At 42.2% G+C, this 19,510-nt stretch overlaps 1 protein-coding gene across 1 annotated transcript in view; it reads right to left on the bottom strand.

Moving 5' to 3' along the window:
• NRK (Nik related kinase) overlaps window positions 1-19,510 on the bottom strand; it is a 348,898-nt gene that overhangs the window by 222,915 nt on the left and 106,473 nt on the right. The window contains exons 4-6 of the mRNA XM_077285205.1: window positions 11,191-11,316; window positions 8,887-8,997; window positions 2,505-2,595 (exon numbers count right to left, since the gene is read on the bottom strand). Coding sequence (XP_077141320.1) covers window positions 2,505-2,595; window positions 8,887-8,997; window positions 11,191-11,316 — 328 coding nt within the window. The remainder of the gene's footprint in view (window positions 1-2,504; window positions 2,596-8,886; window positions 8,998-11,190; window positions 11,317-19,510) is intronic.

The raw sequence follows: 19,510 nt of genomic DNA, 5'->3' as shown, positions 1-19,510 counted from the left end.
GGATGTTTGGTGCAGCACCATTACTGCAGTGGGACAGATGTGCATGGAAATACAAGAAGTTTTTGCTGCAGATGAATGGCTGTCCTCATCACCACATCCAGTCCAATAAAGTCCATGCTCTCTGCTGCACCAGAACCTGGTAACCAGGTAATTTTATCTAAGGGATCGACATTGCTGCAAAAGATTACAATAAGTGTCATGCAAACAATTCTCCTTTTCTCTGATTGAGACATTGCAGCACTCATTTTGCAATGTACAGATCTGACTGTGGCCTGGAGATTGTCACCTATGTTTTATAACTTGTGTCCATAGCTAATATCCTCTACTATTTCTAGATACTTCACTGCTGGTGCAATGATAAGACATCTGTATCTAATAAAACAGTATCTTTCACTGGATTTGTGCAGAATTTGACCCTTTTCTTGCCAAGTCATAACCATTTCCTCTAATAGAGCTGGCAACTTAATTAAAACCATTCACCCTTAACGTCAGTCTTTACTTACACTGCGGTTTTCGGCTTATACAACGCATTGGCTTCTGATTGCATCACGGGTTGATTATAGCGCTGCGCTGTATGGGACTCTCACTAACACAGACATGGAGGAAAAGCCCCATGGGGAACGGCTTGTATAGTCTAGGGAGAGTGGGTTTGAACTCACAATCATTGTGGTATCTGAACGTAAACAGCAAGGATCTATCTGGTGCTTGTCTTCTAACACTCAGGCGTTCAAGGGAAACAACAGTTAAGAGGCAATTTGGCAGCATTTACACAGTTTTCAATGAAATGACTATAGGATTCTATATTGATGGAGGGATAGATGTACTCAGCTGGATGTATACGTCAGGACCTTCTCCCAGCGTGTAAGTTAACACTGCTATAGGCCCTAATTTACCAGACATAGGCCAAAAGTGTGTTCTAGTTGCTATTGCAATTTTCCTTCTCAGCCATATGCCAGTCTGGTCAAAAAACAAAGTTCCTTGGGACTCCACTCTGTGTGCGCTCTCAGAAAGGAGTTGTCTCCAGAGCCGCACGCTCCTTTCTCCAGAGCGACACGCTCCTGTCTCTAGAGCCGCACGCTCCTGTCTCCAGAGCCACATGCTCCTTTCTCCAGAGCCACACGCTCCCGTCTCCAGAGCCGCACGCTTCTGTCTCCAGGGCTCCACGCTCCTTTCTCCAGAGCCATACGCTCCTGTCTCTGCAGCCGCACGCTCCTGTCTCCAGAGCAGCACGCTCCTGTCTCCAGAGCCGCACGCTCCCATCTCCAGAGCCGCACGCTTCTGTCTCCAAAGCCGCACGTTCCTCCTGTCTCCAGAGCTGCACGCTCCTGTCTCCGCAGCCGCACGCTCCTGTCTCCAGAGTCAAACGCGCCTGTCTCCAGAGCCACTCACTCCTTTCTCCAGAGCCACACGCTCCTTTCTCCAGAGCCGCACGCTCCTTTCTCCAGACGCACGCTCTTGTTTCCAGAACCGCTGGCTCTTCTCTCCAAAGCCACCAAAGCCATATGCTTCTGTCTCCAAAGTCATTCTCTCCTGTCTCCAGATCCACTCGCTGCTGTCTTCAGAGCTGCCAGTCCCTGCCTCCACAGTCATGCTCTATTATTTCAAGAGCTGCTCAGTCCTGTCTCCAGAGCCATGCTCTCTTGTTTCCACAGCTATGCTCTCCTGTTTCCACAGCCACGGTCTCCTGTCTCCACAGTCATTCTTTCCTGTCTCCAGATCCACTCACTCCTGTCTCCAGAGCTGCCAGTTCCTGTGTCCACAGTCATTCTCTCCTGTCTCCACAGCCATGCTCTCCTGTCTCCACAGCCATGCTCTCCTGTCTCCACAGCCATGCTCTCCTGTCTCCACAGCCATGCTCTCCTGTCTCCACAGCCATGCTCTCCTGTCTCCACAGCCATGCTCTCCTGTCTCCACAGCCATGCTCTCCTGTCTCCAGATCCACTCGCTCTTTTATCATGAGCTACCGTCTCCTGTCTCCATAGTTGTGCACTATTCTGGAGTCTATTGAGCGATCTGGGGGGTCTCAGGACCCTGATCCCTACTGATCTGGAGTCATTTGAAATGCCTGCAAAATATGAAAAATTAGATTAAAAGTTTAGCTATTCTTTGAATCTTTCCATCTGTTTTTAATAATCAAAACTAGGAAAGAACCTGGGCTGAGGGAAGAAGAGAAATATTTATTCCTATTCCTTCTCTCCTAAGCTGGGGTCTGTATAGTTCTGCTGGGTTTTTACACAGCATATTAAAGGTTGCCATGTGTTTTAACTTGTTTTGTGTCATTTCACCTCATTTTTATTTCATTTTATCAATTTGCTTTACTAGCATTTTCCCACACACATGATCTTGTAAAGTCAAAATGCAAATTTCCAGTATTTTTATGTAAACTGTAATACACTGTAATAATTTCAAAATTGCATAATAATCTCAACAGTTAAGAAAAGCATAGGTTAATAATAATACATTGATTACTGAATATATACTGTAAGTATTAGTTTGATTCTCACCTAATTTCACTTCTGCATTTTCAGTCAGGAGAACATTTTGTCCTTTGATGTCCCTATGAATAACGTGGTGAGCATGGAGGTGAGCCAGACCCTGCAATACATATATCTCTCTTGTGAAACTGCAAATACCAGAATTATTGTGAACAGTGGAAGAAATGCACAATGTGAGATATGACACGGGCATGCTGTAAGAGATTATAGTTTGACGTTTCAGATGGTAGAATACTTTTATGTTACCCTCTTTTTTCCAGTAAATCCCGCTAATTGTTAATCATTAAAATAGGCCATCAATGTGTGATCTGTTGAGGTCAACCACCAAGCCCCCCTCCAACGGGGCTATGGCACATCTATAACTGCTGTCATTATTGTTCCAGACATAGAGATGCATTCCTTATTTTGACTATGTGAATACTACAGCTTAATCCAATTTTAGGTTATGCTCACATTCTATTCGGGAACCATACTGTATGTGGTGTATTTGTACAGTGTCTCTTTTGAAAAGTGCAGCACACTATGCCTTCTATACAACATAAAAGTCAAAAGTATTTGGCTGTATACTTGCCAGGAAGACCACCAGTGGAAATTCCTGCAAAAGTAATGTCAAATACATAGCCAAGGATCAAAAGATCCTTTTTTTGCCATTTTGCATTTTATGCATAAAGCTTTTCAATTTTTACACGGCTGTAACTCGTCATAATGTTCTTAGTTAGGCAATGGGGTAAGTTCCAATAACAAAAGCCATCTTACCAAAAATATATGACCTGTAGTGTATGGGTTGTTACAGTTTGATCAGTATTGTTGTATTTGGTCACTATGTGGTGGTAATATGTGGTCAGGTCATGGTGTGACAGTATTTGTCCCTTGCATGTGGTATTATTCAGTCACTTTGTGGTGGTAATATGTGTCCGGCCATGGTGTGGCGGTATTTATCCCTTGTATGTGGTATTATTGGTCACTTTGTGGTAGTAATATGTGGTGTGGTCTGGTCATGGTGTGACTGTATTTGTCCCTTGAATTTGGTATTATTGGTCACTATGTGGTAGTGATATGTGGTCAAGATATGGTGTGTCGGTATTTGTCCCTTGTATGTGGTATTATTCTGTCACTATGTGGTGGTAATATGTGGTCTGGTCATGGTATGGTGGTATTTGTTCCTTGTATGTGGTGGTATTCGTCACTGTGGTGGTAATATGTGGTCTGGCCATGGTGTGACGGCATTTATCCCTTGTATATGGTATTATTGTTAATTTTAAAAAATGTGTGTGACAGATTCCCTTAAAAAGCATAAATAAAAATAAACCTAAAAAGAGGACAGGATATTTTAACAAATGTTTAATAGTGTAGCGTAATGTGTGGCCCAGCTAAAAAAGTCTACCTTGTTGTGGTGGTGGCTGAAAAATCTTTTGGCTAAAACAAAAGCTTCTGGCTATGTATGTGATCTAGTGTTAGATGGGAACTGTTACATTGCATTTTAGGAGTCCAGTTATGCTTTGTCAGGTGTTATGAGTCCAGGCTGCAAACTCTATTTCCACCTGGGGTTGCACCCTGAAATTTAACTTGTGGTTCCTGAAGACAGTGATCAGTGATATGTGCAATGTAATTTATAAGCCCGGTTTGCAAATAAAAATATTAAGAGTAGTGTAATTATTGCATTGCTGGCATGGCATTTTTCACACTGAAGCACCATGGAAGATTTCAGACCAGACCATGCATTCGAGGAGATTTTGGTATACAACTACACCTGTCAACTTGGCAATATATGCTGCCCAAGAGAAGGAGTGGAGTAAAACTCATGTTTCAGCTGCCATCAGCAAACAACAGAGTTCCTCTTAATTAAAAAAAAAAGCTTGGTGTGAACACCCCATCCCAGGATGACATTTGCACCTCCATCTCTACCATCAGCACTGCTTGCCAAGTCATAGCTGCGGTGTGTGACAGTGGAGGTCGTTAAGTTTGTAACACTTTTGGAACGAAGTGACAAACTATTTTTTTCCTGAAATGTATTACTGTATAAAAACAATTTAATAAAACATTGTTTTATTACTAAAACATGAAAAAATAAACATTTCTGGCATTTTCACTATTGTACACACAAACAAAATAATACTAATAGGTTGTTTTCTAAAAAAAATATAAAATCCTAAATTGCATTTTCTTTTTCATTCCCTCCTGATGGAAAATTAATAATAAAGTTATGGTTTTTGTCAATGCAGTAGAGCAAAAAAAATAGAAAAAAATAGATTTGAAAAGGATTTAAGCAAGGGGGATAATGAGTAGTGTTGAGCATTCCGATACCGCAAGTATCGGGTATCGGCCGATACTTGCGGGTATCGGAATTCCGATACCGAGATCCGATACTTTTGTGGTATCGGTTATCGGTATCGAAACAACATTAATGTAAAAATGTGTAAAAGAGAGAATTAAAATAAAAAATATTGCTATACTCACCTCTCCGACGCAGCCTGCACCTTACCGAGGGAAGCGGCAGCGTTCTTTGTTTAAAATTCGCGCTTTTCTTTCCTTTACGTGAAGTCCCGGCTTGTGATTGGTCGCGTGCCGCCCATGTGGCCGGGACGCAACCAATCACAGCAAGCCGTGACGTAATTTCAGGTCCTTCAGGATTTTAAAATTACGTTCCGGCGTTGTGATTGGTTGCGTCGCAGTCACATGGGCGACGCAACCAATCACAAGCCGTGACGTCACGGGAGGCTGGACACGCGCGCATTTTAAAATGCGCGCTTGTCCAGCCTCCCGTGACGTCCCGGCTTGTGATTGGTTGACCGCGACGCAACCAATCACAAGCCAGGAGGCTGGACACGCGCGCATTTTAAAATGCGCGCGTGTCCAGCCTCCCGGCTTGTGATTGGTTGACCGCGACGCAACCAATCACAAGCCGGGACGTCACGGGAGGCTGGACAAGCGCGCATTTTAAAATGCGCGCGTGTCCAGCCTCCCGGCTTGTGATTGGTTGACCGCGACGCAACCAATCACAAGCCGGGACGTCACGGGAGGCTGGACAAGCGCGCATTTTAAAATGCGCGCGTGTCCAGCCTCCCGTGACGTCACGGCTTGTGATTGGTTGCGTCGCCCATGTGACTGCGACGCAACCAATCACAAAGCCGGGACGTAATTTTAAAATCCTGAAGGACCTGAAATTACGTCACGGCTTGCTGTGATTGGTTGCGTCGCCCATGTGACTGCGACGCAACCAATCACAACGCCGGAACGTAATTTTAAAATCCTGAAGGACCTGAAATTACGTCACGGCTTGCTGTGATTGGTTGCGTCCCGGCCACATGGGCGGCACGCGACCAATCACAAGCCGGGACTTCACGTAAAGGAAAGAAAAGCGCGAATTTTAAACAAAGAACGCTGCCGCTTCCCTCGGTAAGGTGCAGGCTGCGTCGGAGAGGTGAGTATAGCAATATTTTTTATTTTAATTCTTTCTTTTACACATTAATATGGTTCCCAGGGCCTGAAGGAGAGTTTCCTCTCCTTCAGACCCTGGGAACCATCAGGGATACCGTCCGATACATGAGTCCCATTGACTTGTATTGGTATCGGGTATCGGTATCGGATTGGATCCGATACTTTGCCGGTATCGGCCGATACTTTCCGATACCGATACTTTCAAGTATCGGACGGTATCGCTCAACACTAATAATGAGGCATTAACTAGGCAGATGCTGAAGCCTGGTTAAGAAGGCAACAGCTACTGTGGGAGCTGTAATAGGGGCCATGTGGCTATACTGGTTTGGCTCTGGTTTAACGGAACATACCATAATATTTTCTTACTTTTGTATATAATCTTTCATATTGTTTTATTGTATAATTATGATGATACGGAGTAAAGCTATATTGCATTGAAAATGAACACATTTGTAATCCAATATAAAGTTTTCTGCTTAATTTGAGCACGTTTTATATATAATTAATACTACGCTGTATACCATGCATAATTAATGAACATTTTGCGTTAAAATGCTTATTAGGAATAATTTTCCGATTTATATAAATATTTGAATTTGAGTTCTTTGGTGAGATGGCTCCATGCTGATTGCAAATGCTTACAATGCTGTTATGTAACTTTTATTATTTTTACCATATCTGGTAAATTATCTACTAAATACTCAATGTTCTATGTAATTCTACAGAGGATGCAAAACACATACTGATCGGAAAGGTTTTATCCAACACCCTGGGCATCTATTCTGCCCCTGACGTGTCTGTGGATATACAGTGGGGCAAAAAAGTATTTAGTCAGTCAGCAATAGTGCAAGTTCCACCACTTAAAAAGATGACAGGCGTCTGTAATTTACATCATAGGTAGACCTCAACTATGGGAGACAAACTGAGAAAAAAAAATCCAGAAAATCACATTGTCTGTTTTTTTATCATTTTATTTGCATATTATGGTGGAAAATAAGTATTTGGTCAGAAACAAAATTTCATCTCAATACTTTGTAATATATCCTTTGTTGGCAATGACAGAGGTCAAACGTTTTCTGTAAGTCTTCACAAGGTTGCCACACACTGTTGTTGGTATGTTGGCCCATTCCTCCATGCAGATCTCCTCTAGAGCAGTGATGTTTTTGGCTTTTCACTTGGCAACACGGACTTTCAACTCCCTCCAAAGGTTTTCTATAGGGTTGAGATCTGGAGACTGGCTAGGCCACTCCAGGACCTTGAAATGCTTCTTACGAAGCCACTCCTTCGTTGCCCTGGCGGTGTGCTTTGGATCATTGTCATGTTGAAAGACCCAGCCACGTTTCATCTTCAATGCCCTTGCTGATGGAAGGAGGTTTGCACTCAAAATCTCACGATACATGGCCCCATTCATTCTTTCATGTACCCGGATCAGTCGTCCTGGACCCTTTGCAGAGAAACAGCCCCAAAGCATGATGTTTCCACCACCATGCTTTACAGTAGGTATGGTGTTTGATGGATGCAACTCAGTATTCTTTTTCCTCCAAACACGACAAGTTGTGTTTCTACCAAACAGTTCCAGTTTGGTTTCATCAGACCATAGGACATTCTCCCAAAACTCCTCTGGATCATCCAATTGCTCTCTAGCAAACTTCAGACGGGCCCGGACATGTACTGGCTTAAGCAGTGGGACACGTCTGGCACTGCAGGATCTGAGTCCATGGTGGCGTAGTGTGTTACTTATGGTAGGCCTTGTTACATTGGTCCCAGCTCTCTGCAGTTCATTCACTAGGTCCCCCCGCGTGGTTCTGGGATTTTTGCTCACCGTTCTTGTGATCATTCTGACCCCACGGGGTGGGATTTTGCGTGGAGCCCCAGATCGAGGGAGATTATCAGTGGTCTTGAATGTCTTCCATTTTCTAATTATTGCTCCCACTGTTGATTTCTTCACTCCAAGCTGGTTGGCTATTGCAGATTCAGTCTTCCCAGCCTGGTGCAGGGCTGCAATTTTGTTTCTGTGTCCTTTGACAGCTCTTTGGTCTTCACCATAGTGGAGTTTGGAGTCAGACTGTTTGAGGGTGTGCACAGGTGTCTTTTTATACTGATAACAAGTTTAAACAGGTGCCATTACTACAGGTAATGAGTGGAGGAAAGAGGAGACTCTTAAAGAAGAAGTTACAGGTCTGTGAGAGCCAGAAATCTTGATTGTTTGTTTCTGACCAAATACTTATTTTCCACCAGAATATGCAAATAAAATGATAAAAAAACACAATGTGATTTTCTGGATTTTTTTTTCTCAGTTGTCTCCCATAGTTGAGGTCTACCTATGATGTAAATTACAGACGCCTCTCATCTTTTTAAGTGGTGGAACTTGCACTATTGCTGACTGACTAAATACTTTTTTGCCCCACTGTAGCTGTAAGGGTATTAGGGGGCTACATACAGTCATTGCTGAAAGTGTTGGCACCCTTGAAATTGTTCGAGAAAATGAATTATCTCTCCCAGAAATTTTTTGTTATACACATGTTTATTTCCTATGTGTGTATTGGAACAACACAATAAAACAAAGAAAAAAAAAGGTGAATTGGACATTTATACTATATCTTCTGGAGTCTTTTGATGACTGCAAGTGGCAAAAGTGAATGTAGGCAAAGGTGCCTTTAGAAGAAGATTTTACAACCTATCCACTATATATACAATAAATGTTAGATTGTTGGAAGTCTGACAGTTAAGACCCCACACATTGCTAAATGGCAGAAAACTCCTTTAACTGCAAACAAATGAGATGGATTAAACATCTGAACGTACCATACTTTAAAATAATAAATGATATCATTATAGCACATAAGAAATTAGTTGTCTTATTACTACTACTAAACATGATTATTTTTTTCTGCTTTTTTGTTTACTTGATCAACAATATATTGGGTAGTTGAAAAACCCTATGAGAACATACCCGCAGAACCTCTCTGCATATGTATGCAATCCAATCTTCTTTGAAGCAGTTGCCCTTTGTCTTCTTGACCAAGTCGGTAACTGATCCTGCTCCACAGTATTCCATTACCAGCTGTAATAGAGGGAACATATTTATCCAACATCAGTTATGGAGAGACGTGCTTGTTTTATTGGCATCAGATTTTCCAGGAAAAATGTTAACGGTTGATCAAATACAACATTTTCCCATTGTGAGTGTGATATATGTGTGTATATATATATATATATATATATATATATATATATATATATATATATATATATATATATATATATATATATATATATATAATAAAAAAAGTAGAATCAAAAATCTTTTGAATCAAATCAAGAATGTTTATATATATATATATATATATATACACTCACTGGCCACTTTATTAGGTACACCTGTCCAACTTCTTGTTAACACTTAATTTCTAATCAGCCAATCACATGGCGGCAACTCAGTGCATTTAGGCATGTAGACATGGTCAAGACAATCTCCTGCAGTTCAAACCGAGCATCAGTATGGGGAAGAAAGGTGATTTGAGTGCCTTTGAACGTGGCATGGTTGTTGGTGCCAGAAGGGCTGGTCTGAGTATTTCAGAAACTGCTGATCTACTGGGATTTTCACGCACAACCATCTCTAGGGTTTACAGAGAATGGTCCGAAAAAGAAAAAAAATCCAGTGAGCGGCAGTTCTGTGGGCGGAAATGCCTTGTTGATGCCAGAGGTCAGAGGAGAATGGGCAGACTGGTTCGAGCTGATAGAAAGGCAACAGTGACTCAAATCGCCACCCGTTACAACCAAGGTAGGCCTAAGAGCATCTCTGAACGCACAGTGCGTCGAACTTTGAGGCAGATGGGCTACAGCAGCAGAAGACCACACTGGGTACCACTCCTTTCAGCTAAGAACAGGAAACTGAGGCTACAATTTGTACAAGCTCATCGAAATTGGACAGTAGAAGATTGGAAAAACGTTGCTTGGTCTGATGAGTCTCGATTTCTGCTGCGACATTCGGATGGTAGGGTCAGAATTTGGCGTAAACAATATGAAAGCATGGATCCATCCTGCCTTGTATGGAGCATCTTTGGGATGTGCAGCCGACAAATCTGCGGCAACTGTGTGATGCCATCATGTCAATATGGACCAAAATCTCTGAGGAATGCTTCCAGCACCTTGTTGAATCTATGCCACGAAGAATTGAGGCAGTTCTGAAGGCAAAAGGGGGTCCAACCCGTTACTAGCATGGTGTACCTAATAAAGTGGCCGGTGAGTGTATGTATATATATATATATATATATATATATATATATATATATATATATATATATATATATATATAAATACATATATATAGACACATATACGTATATATAATATATCACTCACAAGAGGAAAGAACAGTTATATATATACTTTTTACAGTCCATGACATAAGTTCCGTATAACACTCTAATTTAAAGGGGTGTTCACCTCTCCAGGATCATATCCTAATGTGTAGTAGGTGTAATAATAATAATGATATTAGCAAAAACCTCCAATTAGAAATTGTTTTTCTGATTCGCTATGTCTTTCTTCATGTGCAGGCATTGCAGGACCTTAGGTATCCATGGCTATGACCACTGATATAGTGATAGTTAGCTAGTTGATAGTGGTCATAACCTTGGATACCTAAGGTTCTGCAATGCCTGCACATGAGGAAAGAGACATAGCGAATCAGAAAAACTATACTGCATTTCTAATTGGAGGTATTTGCTAATATTATTATTACGCCTACTACATATTGGGATAGGATCTTGGAGATGGGAATACCCCTTTAAGTCCTTGACATTATACACCGGGTTAATTATACCAATATGTAGAGGATGATTTCCAGTTTAAAGGCCTATTCCCTTGTTTAGGAGTTATCACCTATCTTTAAAGTTAGATAAATGGCTGATGGTGTTGGTCTGACCGATGAAGAGAACATGACTCTACAGATATCTGTCTGAATGGAGTGGTGGTGCGCTTGTCCAGCCGCCTTTCTATACAGTCGGAGCTCTGCAGAGTCCTGTTTAATGGCTCATTGCAGGTCCCAACAGTCAGATGAACACCGATCAGGAAGATATCACCTATCTTAGAGATAGGTGAGAACTTTACAATATGATAACTCTTTAATAAAGGCTGTACGTGAGAAACATCTGCTAAAACCATGGTTGTTCCTAGGCTTTCACCCACAGCACAGATTAAGTTAATTTGTTTTGAAATTCACAGTAATGGCCACCATAGCATTAATAATTACCCAGAGCTGATCATCCTGACCCATTGGACTTTTCTTGACAAAAGCTCCGTAGTAAGTAGCGATGTTTCTGTGATGGGAGTACTTCTTCAGCATGTTAATTTCAAGTTTTATTTCCTCCTCTTCTTCCTAAATACATAATTTCCATCCAATTTAAAACAGGAGTACAATAAAATGTTTGCTCACCAGAGTCCATTAAATCAGTTGCTCATCAAGTTTCCTCCCTCTTCCTGCCCATTGTATGGGGAATAGTTCTGCACTGAGTCTATGTGACCCCGTTATGTGTCTGCTTCATTCCATAGATCAGGGGCTCGCATCATCAGTTTGTGGAAATTTCATATTTTTACTTGTGTTCTGCCAACTGCTTTAAAAAGTGGCACACCTTATTTACTTATGTAGCACCATCATATTCTGCAGCGGTTTACAAACATCATCACTGTCCCCATTGGGGCTCACAATCTGGATTTCCTATCAGTATGTCTTTGGAGTGTGGGAAGAAACCGGAGAACCCGGAGGAAACCCACGCAAACACGGGGAGAACATACAAACTCCTTGCAGATGTTGTCCTTGGTGGGATTAGAACCGAAAACATCAATGGCCTAGACAAATTAATTATAATTTGCTTCATAAAAGTGGCATAAATCAGTGCAGAAATGTACTTCAGTCTAGACTCGAGAAGCTTTCTGTCTCTGATACACGACAGCTGAAAGATGCAATGAATTCTTTCAGAGGCATGACTCTTTAGCAATTTGCCACATCTTACTCCAGCGTACAAAACGACAGTGTTGGTGAATTGTGCGCTAATTCTACAGATCCATATTTACTACAACAGGCCACGTAATTTATATGGAGAGTCCCCTCACGTGATGTAGGAATGAAGGAGCTATGTGTGTAAAACCAACTAGGGCCTCATTCACACATCTGTACTTAAAGTGCTTCAAAAATGGTAGCGGTGTCATTAGTGTTTTTGATCAGTGTGTCTTCAGCCTACGGTCCATGTGTTTGTTTTTGCCATCAGTGTGTCCATTTTTATCATCAGTGTACTGTGTGTATGTTCATTTTTACCATCAGTGTGTCATCGGTGTGTCCCTTTTTACTATAAATGTGTCCGTTTTTACCATCAGTGTGTCCGGTTTTACTATCAGTCTGTTCATTTTTACCATAAATGTGTTAGTTTTTACCATCAGTGTTTCCATATTTACCATCAGTGTGTGTTCATTTTTACCATCAGTGTGTCCATTTTTACCATCAGTGTGTCTGTTTTTACCGTCAGCATGTCGATTCTTACCATCAGTGTGTCATCTATATGTTTGTATTTATCATCAGTGTTTTTCACTGATGGAACAATAAATAAATTACAAAACTTTGCAATGTTAAACACAGACTGTACACTGATGAAATCTGTGTGCTGTACGTGATTTTCACAGACCGATAGCCTTGTATTGACCATTGTCATCTGTGCTGCCAGAAAAAATCAGACATGTCTCTGTGTAAAAACATGGACATGTGAATAGCATCATAGATTATTATGAGTATGTGCTGTATCTGTAAAAAATAAATAAAAAAAATGGATACAACATGTACTGGAACCACGGACATCTGAATGAGGCCTAAGGAGGGATTTATAAAGGAAAAATAAAGTCAAACATTTAATTAAAAAACACCTATAATGGACAATAAAACAAAATATCTTGGACCACCTAATAAAAACGCATCTGCTTTAAAACCTTCCACTGGATGATTTACCATCATCGTTTTCTGAGCAGATGCAGTTACGTGCCTTGATATTGTGTAAGCTTCGACTAACTTGGACCATTAGGTAAACTCTTGCTATGATGTTTTACGATGTGGCCACTATTATAATCTTATTGGAATATCAAGCAATTCCTTCATGCAAATAAATATTCTTTTATTTTTTTTCACAAACGTTAGCAAATAATAACACAAGTGAGAAATAGCCAAATTGCATGTCTAATCAAAGCTCGTGAAGACTTCTTTAGCTGGTAAATTGATACCGAGGATAAATAGGGAAACGTCTCCGCTTCAGATGTGTAATCTGGACAGCTTTGTTTTGGGAACAGAAATTGGGAATTGTGACTACATGGTTCTGCTGGTCTGATTTCTGTACCCATAATTCATAAGCAATGTGAGACCTTGAGATAATGAAGTATCAGAATCACAACACAAGGGAGTCATGTCTATGTCTGCTTAGCTACATGTGTTCTGTAAAAGTCATAATTTACCATGCTTCGAGTTATTTGAATAGCAAGAAAATGTATTTTACACCAAGAAAAACATGCAGGGGTTTTGCGTTGTTGTCGCACACCTTGAAATCTGGGCAGATTTGCTTTGAAGTAAAACAAAAATGAGTCAAAGACATGTGGACATATTCATAAATGTCTACAGTACAGCTGAATTTGCCCTGAATCAGTCTAAGGTCAAGAGGATTACAAAGGTCTTCTTGTTTTGTCAAAACATAGTGTATTCACTATATAAAACTTTTGAATGAAGCTACATTCCAATTCATCACTATCTTGGCCTTCAGTGAATAAAAATGTTCTTTATGGTATATTTACCATAAGCTGTATTTAGGGTAGAACTGCGTGGTGACTGAGGTCTTGTGACATATCACAATATCGCAATGCTACAATGAATATGGTTATGTTACAACATGTAGGTTTCCAGAAAACCAAATCTGCGGACTCAGCAGCTTGTGGGTCACCGCTCAACCATGTGAGCTTTCATTATGTTGCAATATGGGTTCACAGTACTGCAATATCACGTCACACGATCACAGTCGATCACAGAGAACTACGTCAGCCTAAGTCCATTGAGTGATCTAGCATAGATTGCTCAGACCGCGTAATTTACTTTGGTCTGTATAAACACGCAGACTAAAGGGTAAAGACTAAAAGTCTACCAATCGGTGGTCATATTGTGCCATCAGTTGGTCCTTGTAGTATATATACAGATAGATCTAAAGATATTTGGACTTTGACACAAGTTTTGGCATTTCAGCTGTTTACCAAAACATTTTCAAGATACAGTTATATAATCAATACAGGTTTAAAGTGCAAAATCTCAGCTTTAATTTGGGTTAAGGAATTGCAACCCTTTAATATGTAACTACCTCTTTTTAAAGGGATCATAAGTAATTGAACAATTATCTCAAAAGCTCTTTAATGGGTTGCATGGGCTATTTTCTCATTAAACTATCATCAATTAAGCAAATAAAAGGTCTGGAGCTGATTCCAGGTGTGGCATTTGTATTTGGAAGCTGTTGTTCTGAACCCACAACATGCGGTGAAATGAGCTCTCAATGGAAAAAAAACAGAACATTATTAGGCTGAAAAAAAGATTAAATCAATCAGAGAGATAGCAAAAATGTTAGGAGTGGCAAAATCAACAGAATTTGGTACATTCTGCATAAAAACAGTGCACTGGTGAGATTGCGAACTCAAAAAAAGCCCAAACGTCAACAGAATCCAACAGTGGTGGATGATCAAAGCATCCTTTCCATGGTGAAGTAAATCCCCTTCTCAACATCCATCCCAGTGAAGAGCACTCTCTAGAAACTAGGTATTTCAGTATCTTAAGGTACCTTCACACGAAGCGACGCTGCAGCGATAGCGACAACGATGTCGATCGCTGCAGCGTCGCTGTTTGGTCGCTGGAGAGCTGTCACACAGACCGCTCTCCAGCGATCAACTATGCCGAGGTCCCCTGGTAACCAGGGTAAACATCGGGTAACTAAGCGCAGGGCCGCGCTTAGTAACCCGATGTTTACCCTGGTTACCAGCGTAAAATCTAAAAAAAACAAACAGCACATACTTACATTCACGTCCCCCTGCGTCCACTTCCTGACTGACTGAGCGCCGTACAGTGAGAGCAGAGCGGTGACGTCACCGCTGTGCTGCTTTCACTTTCACTTTGCGGCGCTGAGTCAGAGGAGGAAGCAGACTGCAGGGGACGCAATGTGAGTATGTGCTGTTTGTTTTTTTTACATTTTACGCTAGTAACCAGGGTAAACATCGGGTAACTAAGCGCGGCCCTGCGCTTAGTAACCCGATGTTTACCCTGGTTACCAGTGTAAAATATCGCTGGTATCGTTGCTTTTGCTTTCAAACACAACGATACACAGCGATCGGACGACCAAATAAAGTTCTGGACTTTATTCAGCGACCAGCGACATCACAGCAGGATCCTGATCGCTGCTGCGTGTCAAACGAAACGATATCGCTAGCGAGGACGCTGCAACGTCACGGATTGCTAGCGATATCGTTATAATGTCGTTTCGTGTGAAGGTACCTTCAGTCTACCATAAAGAGAAGACTTCATGAGAGCAAATACAGAGGGTTCATCACATGGTGCAAACCATTAATCAGCCTTAAAAATAGAAATGCCAGATTAAACTTTGCCAAAAAACATCTAAAGAAGCCAGCTCACTTGTGGAAAAGAATTCTTTGGACTGATTAAATTAAGATCAACCTGTTGATTAACCTGATTGATGAGAAAAAGAAAGTATGGAGAAGGCTTTGTACAGCTTTATCCAAAGCACTCAATATCTTCTGTAAAACATGGTGGAGGCAGTGTGATGGCGCGGGCATGGATGGCTTCCAATGGCACTAGGTCACTAGCATTTATTGATGACTTGACTGAAGACAGAATTGAGATCTGAAGTGTACAAGGTGATACTTTCTGATCAAATTCAAACAAATGCAGCAAGGCTGATTGGACGGCGCTTCACAGGACAGATGGACAATGACCCAAACATGCTGCAAAAGCAACTCAGGAGTTTTTTAAGGCAAAGAAGTGGAATATTCTGCAATGGCTGAGTCAATCGCCAGATCTCAACCCCATTGAGCAGCATTTCATATGCTTAAGACAAAACTTAAGGGAGAAAAATCCACAAACAAGCAACAACTGAAGTCAGCTGCAGTAAAGGTCGGTAAAGCATCACACAGGAGGAAACCCAGTGTGTAGCAACATTCATGGCTTGCAGACTTTAGGCTGTCATTGCCTACAATGGATTCTCTACAAAGTATTAAAAGTAAACATTATTTGACCTGATGGAACCGCCCCCTATACAGGCACCGTTAGGGGCAAGCCCAGGAGGAAGGTATACTGCAATAGCTAGTGCCAGAGGGATGGCTCGAAGACAACAAGAAGATTCAGGGTACTCACCAAGAACGAGACATGGCAGAGCAGCCATAGGGAGACACGGGATCCTGGACAAGGCAGAGTTCACAGAGGGTGAGAGATCCTGCACAGAGCAGAGCACGCACTGGAGGCGTACAGGGACAGAGCAGAGCCGAGCACATACTGAAAGTGTACAGGGACAGAGCAGAGCATGTACTGGAGGCGTACAGGGACAGAGCAGAGCATGTACTGGAGGTGTACAGGGACAGAGCAGAGCACATACTGAAAGTGTACAGGGACAGAGCAGAGCACACACTGGAGGCATACAGGGACAGAGCAGAGCACACACTGGAGGCGTACAGGGACAGAGCAGAGCATGTACTGGAGGCGTACAGGGACAGAGCAGAGCACATACTGAAAGTGTACAGGGACAGAGCAGAGCATGTACTGGAGGCGTACAGGGACAGAGCAGAGCACATACTGAAAGTGTACAGGGACAGAGCAGAGCATGTACTGGAGGCATACAGGGACAGAGCAGAGCACATACTGAAAGTGTACAGGGACAGAGCAGAGCATGTACTGGAGGCGTACAGGGACAGAGCAGAGCATGTACTGGAGGCGTACAGGGACAGAGCAGAGCACATACTGAAAGTGTACAGGGACAGAGCAGAGCATGTACTGGAGGCGTACAGGGACAGAGCAGAGCATGTACTGGAGGCGTACAGGGACAGAGCAGAGCACATACTGAAAGTGTACAGGGACAGAGCAGAGCACACACTGGAGGCATACAGGGACAGAGCAGAGCATGTACCGAAAGCGTACAGGGACAGAGCAGAGCATGCACTGGAGGCATACAGAGACAGAGTGGAGCAGAGCACGTACTGGAAGCATACAGGGACCTGGGAGAGCACCTACACAGGAAAGTGCAGGAAATAATAATCAGGCGCCGAGGAACGGCCAAAGCCGTCTGATATACCTGACACTGGACGCCCGGCAAGATCACTTCCGGGTCAGGACTCTGGCAGAAGCCTAGTGCATCCGGCTAGTGCGCGGCCTAGGCCTAAGAGTGCACATATGCATTCAGCGAGGGACTTGGGGAGGCTGCAAGGCCAGGAGCATAGTGACAGCGCGGCGCACGCCAATCCTAACAGCCCGTCGGGAGACCGGAGCGCAGGGAGCACTGGTGGACATAATGGTAATATTCAGTGCGTAAGTGTAGGATTTACTGAACGATTGATTACCTGGACTGCCTCAATGTCAATCAGGCTGTGATGGGCGTGAATAATTTGACAGTGACTAGCCGTGACTGGAAAGATAGAAAGTGCCACCTCTATGACTGAAGAGAAGGTATGTGATGCAATCACCTGAGGATAAAAAAATGTTGTTTTTTTTAGCTATACTGTATAGTGGGAAGTTTTGCTTGAGAAGACCATGTTGGTGATGCACATTGGATCACTAGCAAGCCACTTGGGGCAGTTTGTTAGTTTGCATCTATTTCTCAGTGGAGACCAGGACAGGACAAGTCATTTACATACATTTTTCAACCTCTGAGTGTAAATAATTGTTTTTATTCAGCAGGCGCCCTCAGCAATATTTAGACCTCTTATAGAAATGAATGAAGAAAGCCCCATCCATATGCAGCCACCTCTTCATTCCTGACAGTGCCTCATGGGCCTCTTTAGCAGTTCCAAGCATTGCACCCTGCTACCTATAGACCAGTTATGGTGTATCTTTTTGATATATTGATGATGAGATAACTTTTTGAAGGTGTTAGTCTCATCTTCTGACTTTAAGAGTGCACCGCTCCTCTGCCTCCCGGCTTCCTGTTTGCTGAGTTACCAGTTGCCCCTAATAACTAACGGTTTGGACCAGCAGTATCCTGAGCTGATGTCCCAAACTGTGCACTGTCTGATGCTACTAACAGAGGCGGCTTTGACCAGATTCAGAGCAGCACTTGCAAGCAGGGTATGGCAAAGAGCTTGCAGGCACGCTCTCCTTTTTTATTATTATTTATTTATATAGCACCATTAATTCCATGGTGCTGTACATGAGAAACTTGCTTAGTTAACTGGCCATTTCTAATAGACGGTCACCGGTCGCCATCTTCAGCCAATTTCAGTGGCACTTCGGCGTCATGTGACTGCATTTGTGGCCTGCCGAATCACACAGTGGTTGCCGCGTGGAGCAGAGGTCACTTTGAATTTCTATAGAGCCTTGTTCTGAGCCTCATAGACTTACATTGAGAAAGTGACCGACGCTGTACACACTGATCCGACAGGATACAGATGCAGTCATGTGACGCCAGAAGAGATCGGAGAAGACGGCGACTAGTGAATATATAACTACTGTGATTACACTCGCACAAACAAATGGTCAAATTAAAGCGATCACTGGAATTTGGCTTTAAACAACGGGGTAAATGGTAATATCACTGTAGGAAGGATTCTGCATGCTTTGATGCTTTTTGCATAAACTGAATATTTATTGTTTATAGAATTACCATACCCGGCATTAACACTCGGATGATCTAGGTGGTAAATCTGGGCCCGCAGTGAGAGAACTTTCTACAAAATGACATTAGATGATGACAGATCGCAGGATGTGAAGTGCTGCTGTATAAGCACCAGTCAGAGGTAATGTAAGCCAGCGCTTGTTTTAGGATCTGTGCTTCATACCTGCCCTGTAAGATGAGACAGCAGCATTTCCGGACTGAAGTCCAGATGACCCCACGCTGACCGAGAGCATCCTGCAGTCACAAAAAGCCCCGTCTCTGTCTCTCTGCACTGCAGCTATGTATACACAACACGTTTTACCCTCCCAGCTTATTATTTCTCCATTCTGTACAGTTTCACTTTCAAAAAGTGAAAAACACAAGAAAAATATTTGATGTTATTATCCTTGCATGGCCTCATAGAACCCATTCATACAATAAAAACACAAAACGCTTTAATTGTGGATAAAAATGGCCGTGTAGTTTATTTAGGGTTACATAAATTAATTAATCACCAATAAATAAACTCCATAAATTATAAAACCAAAGTACCAAACTTTTCCAATAAACCAATCCACCCAGACATGGGTGATTTTCCCACAATTAAACTACACGACAGTAAAATTACAAGAATTCAGGGGAGGGAGGGTGGGGTCTTCTTTATCTTCTTCCGCTGACAGAATGACCAGATAC

The sequence above is a fragment of the Ranitomeya variabilis genome, chromosome 2, assembly GCF_051348905.1.
Source record: "Ranitomeya variabilis isolate aRanVar5 chromosome 2, aRanVar5.hap1, whole genome shotgun sequence".
NCBI classification, from domain to species: Eukaryota; Metazoa; Chordata; class Amphibia; order Anura; family Dendrobatidae; genus Ranitomeya; species Ranitomeya variabilis.
The sequence above is the reverse complement of the archived record's forward strand: the minus strand, read 5'-3'. Positions and strand labels throughout refer to the sequence as shown.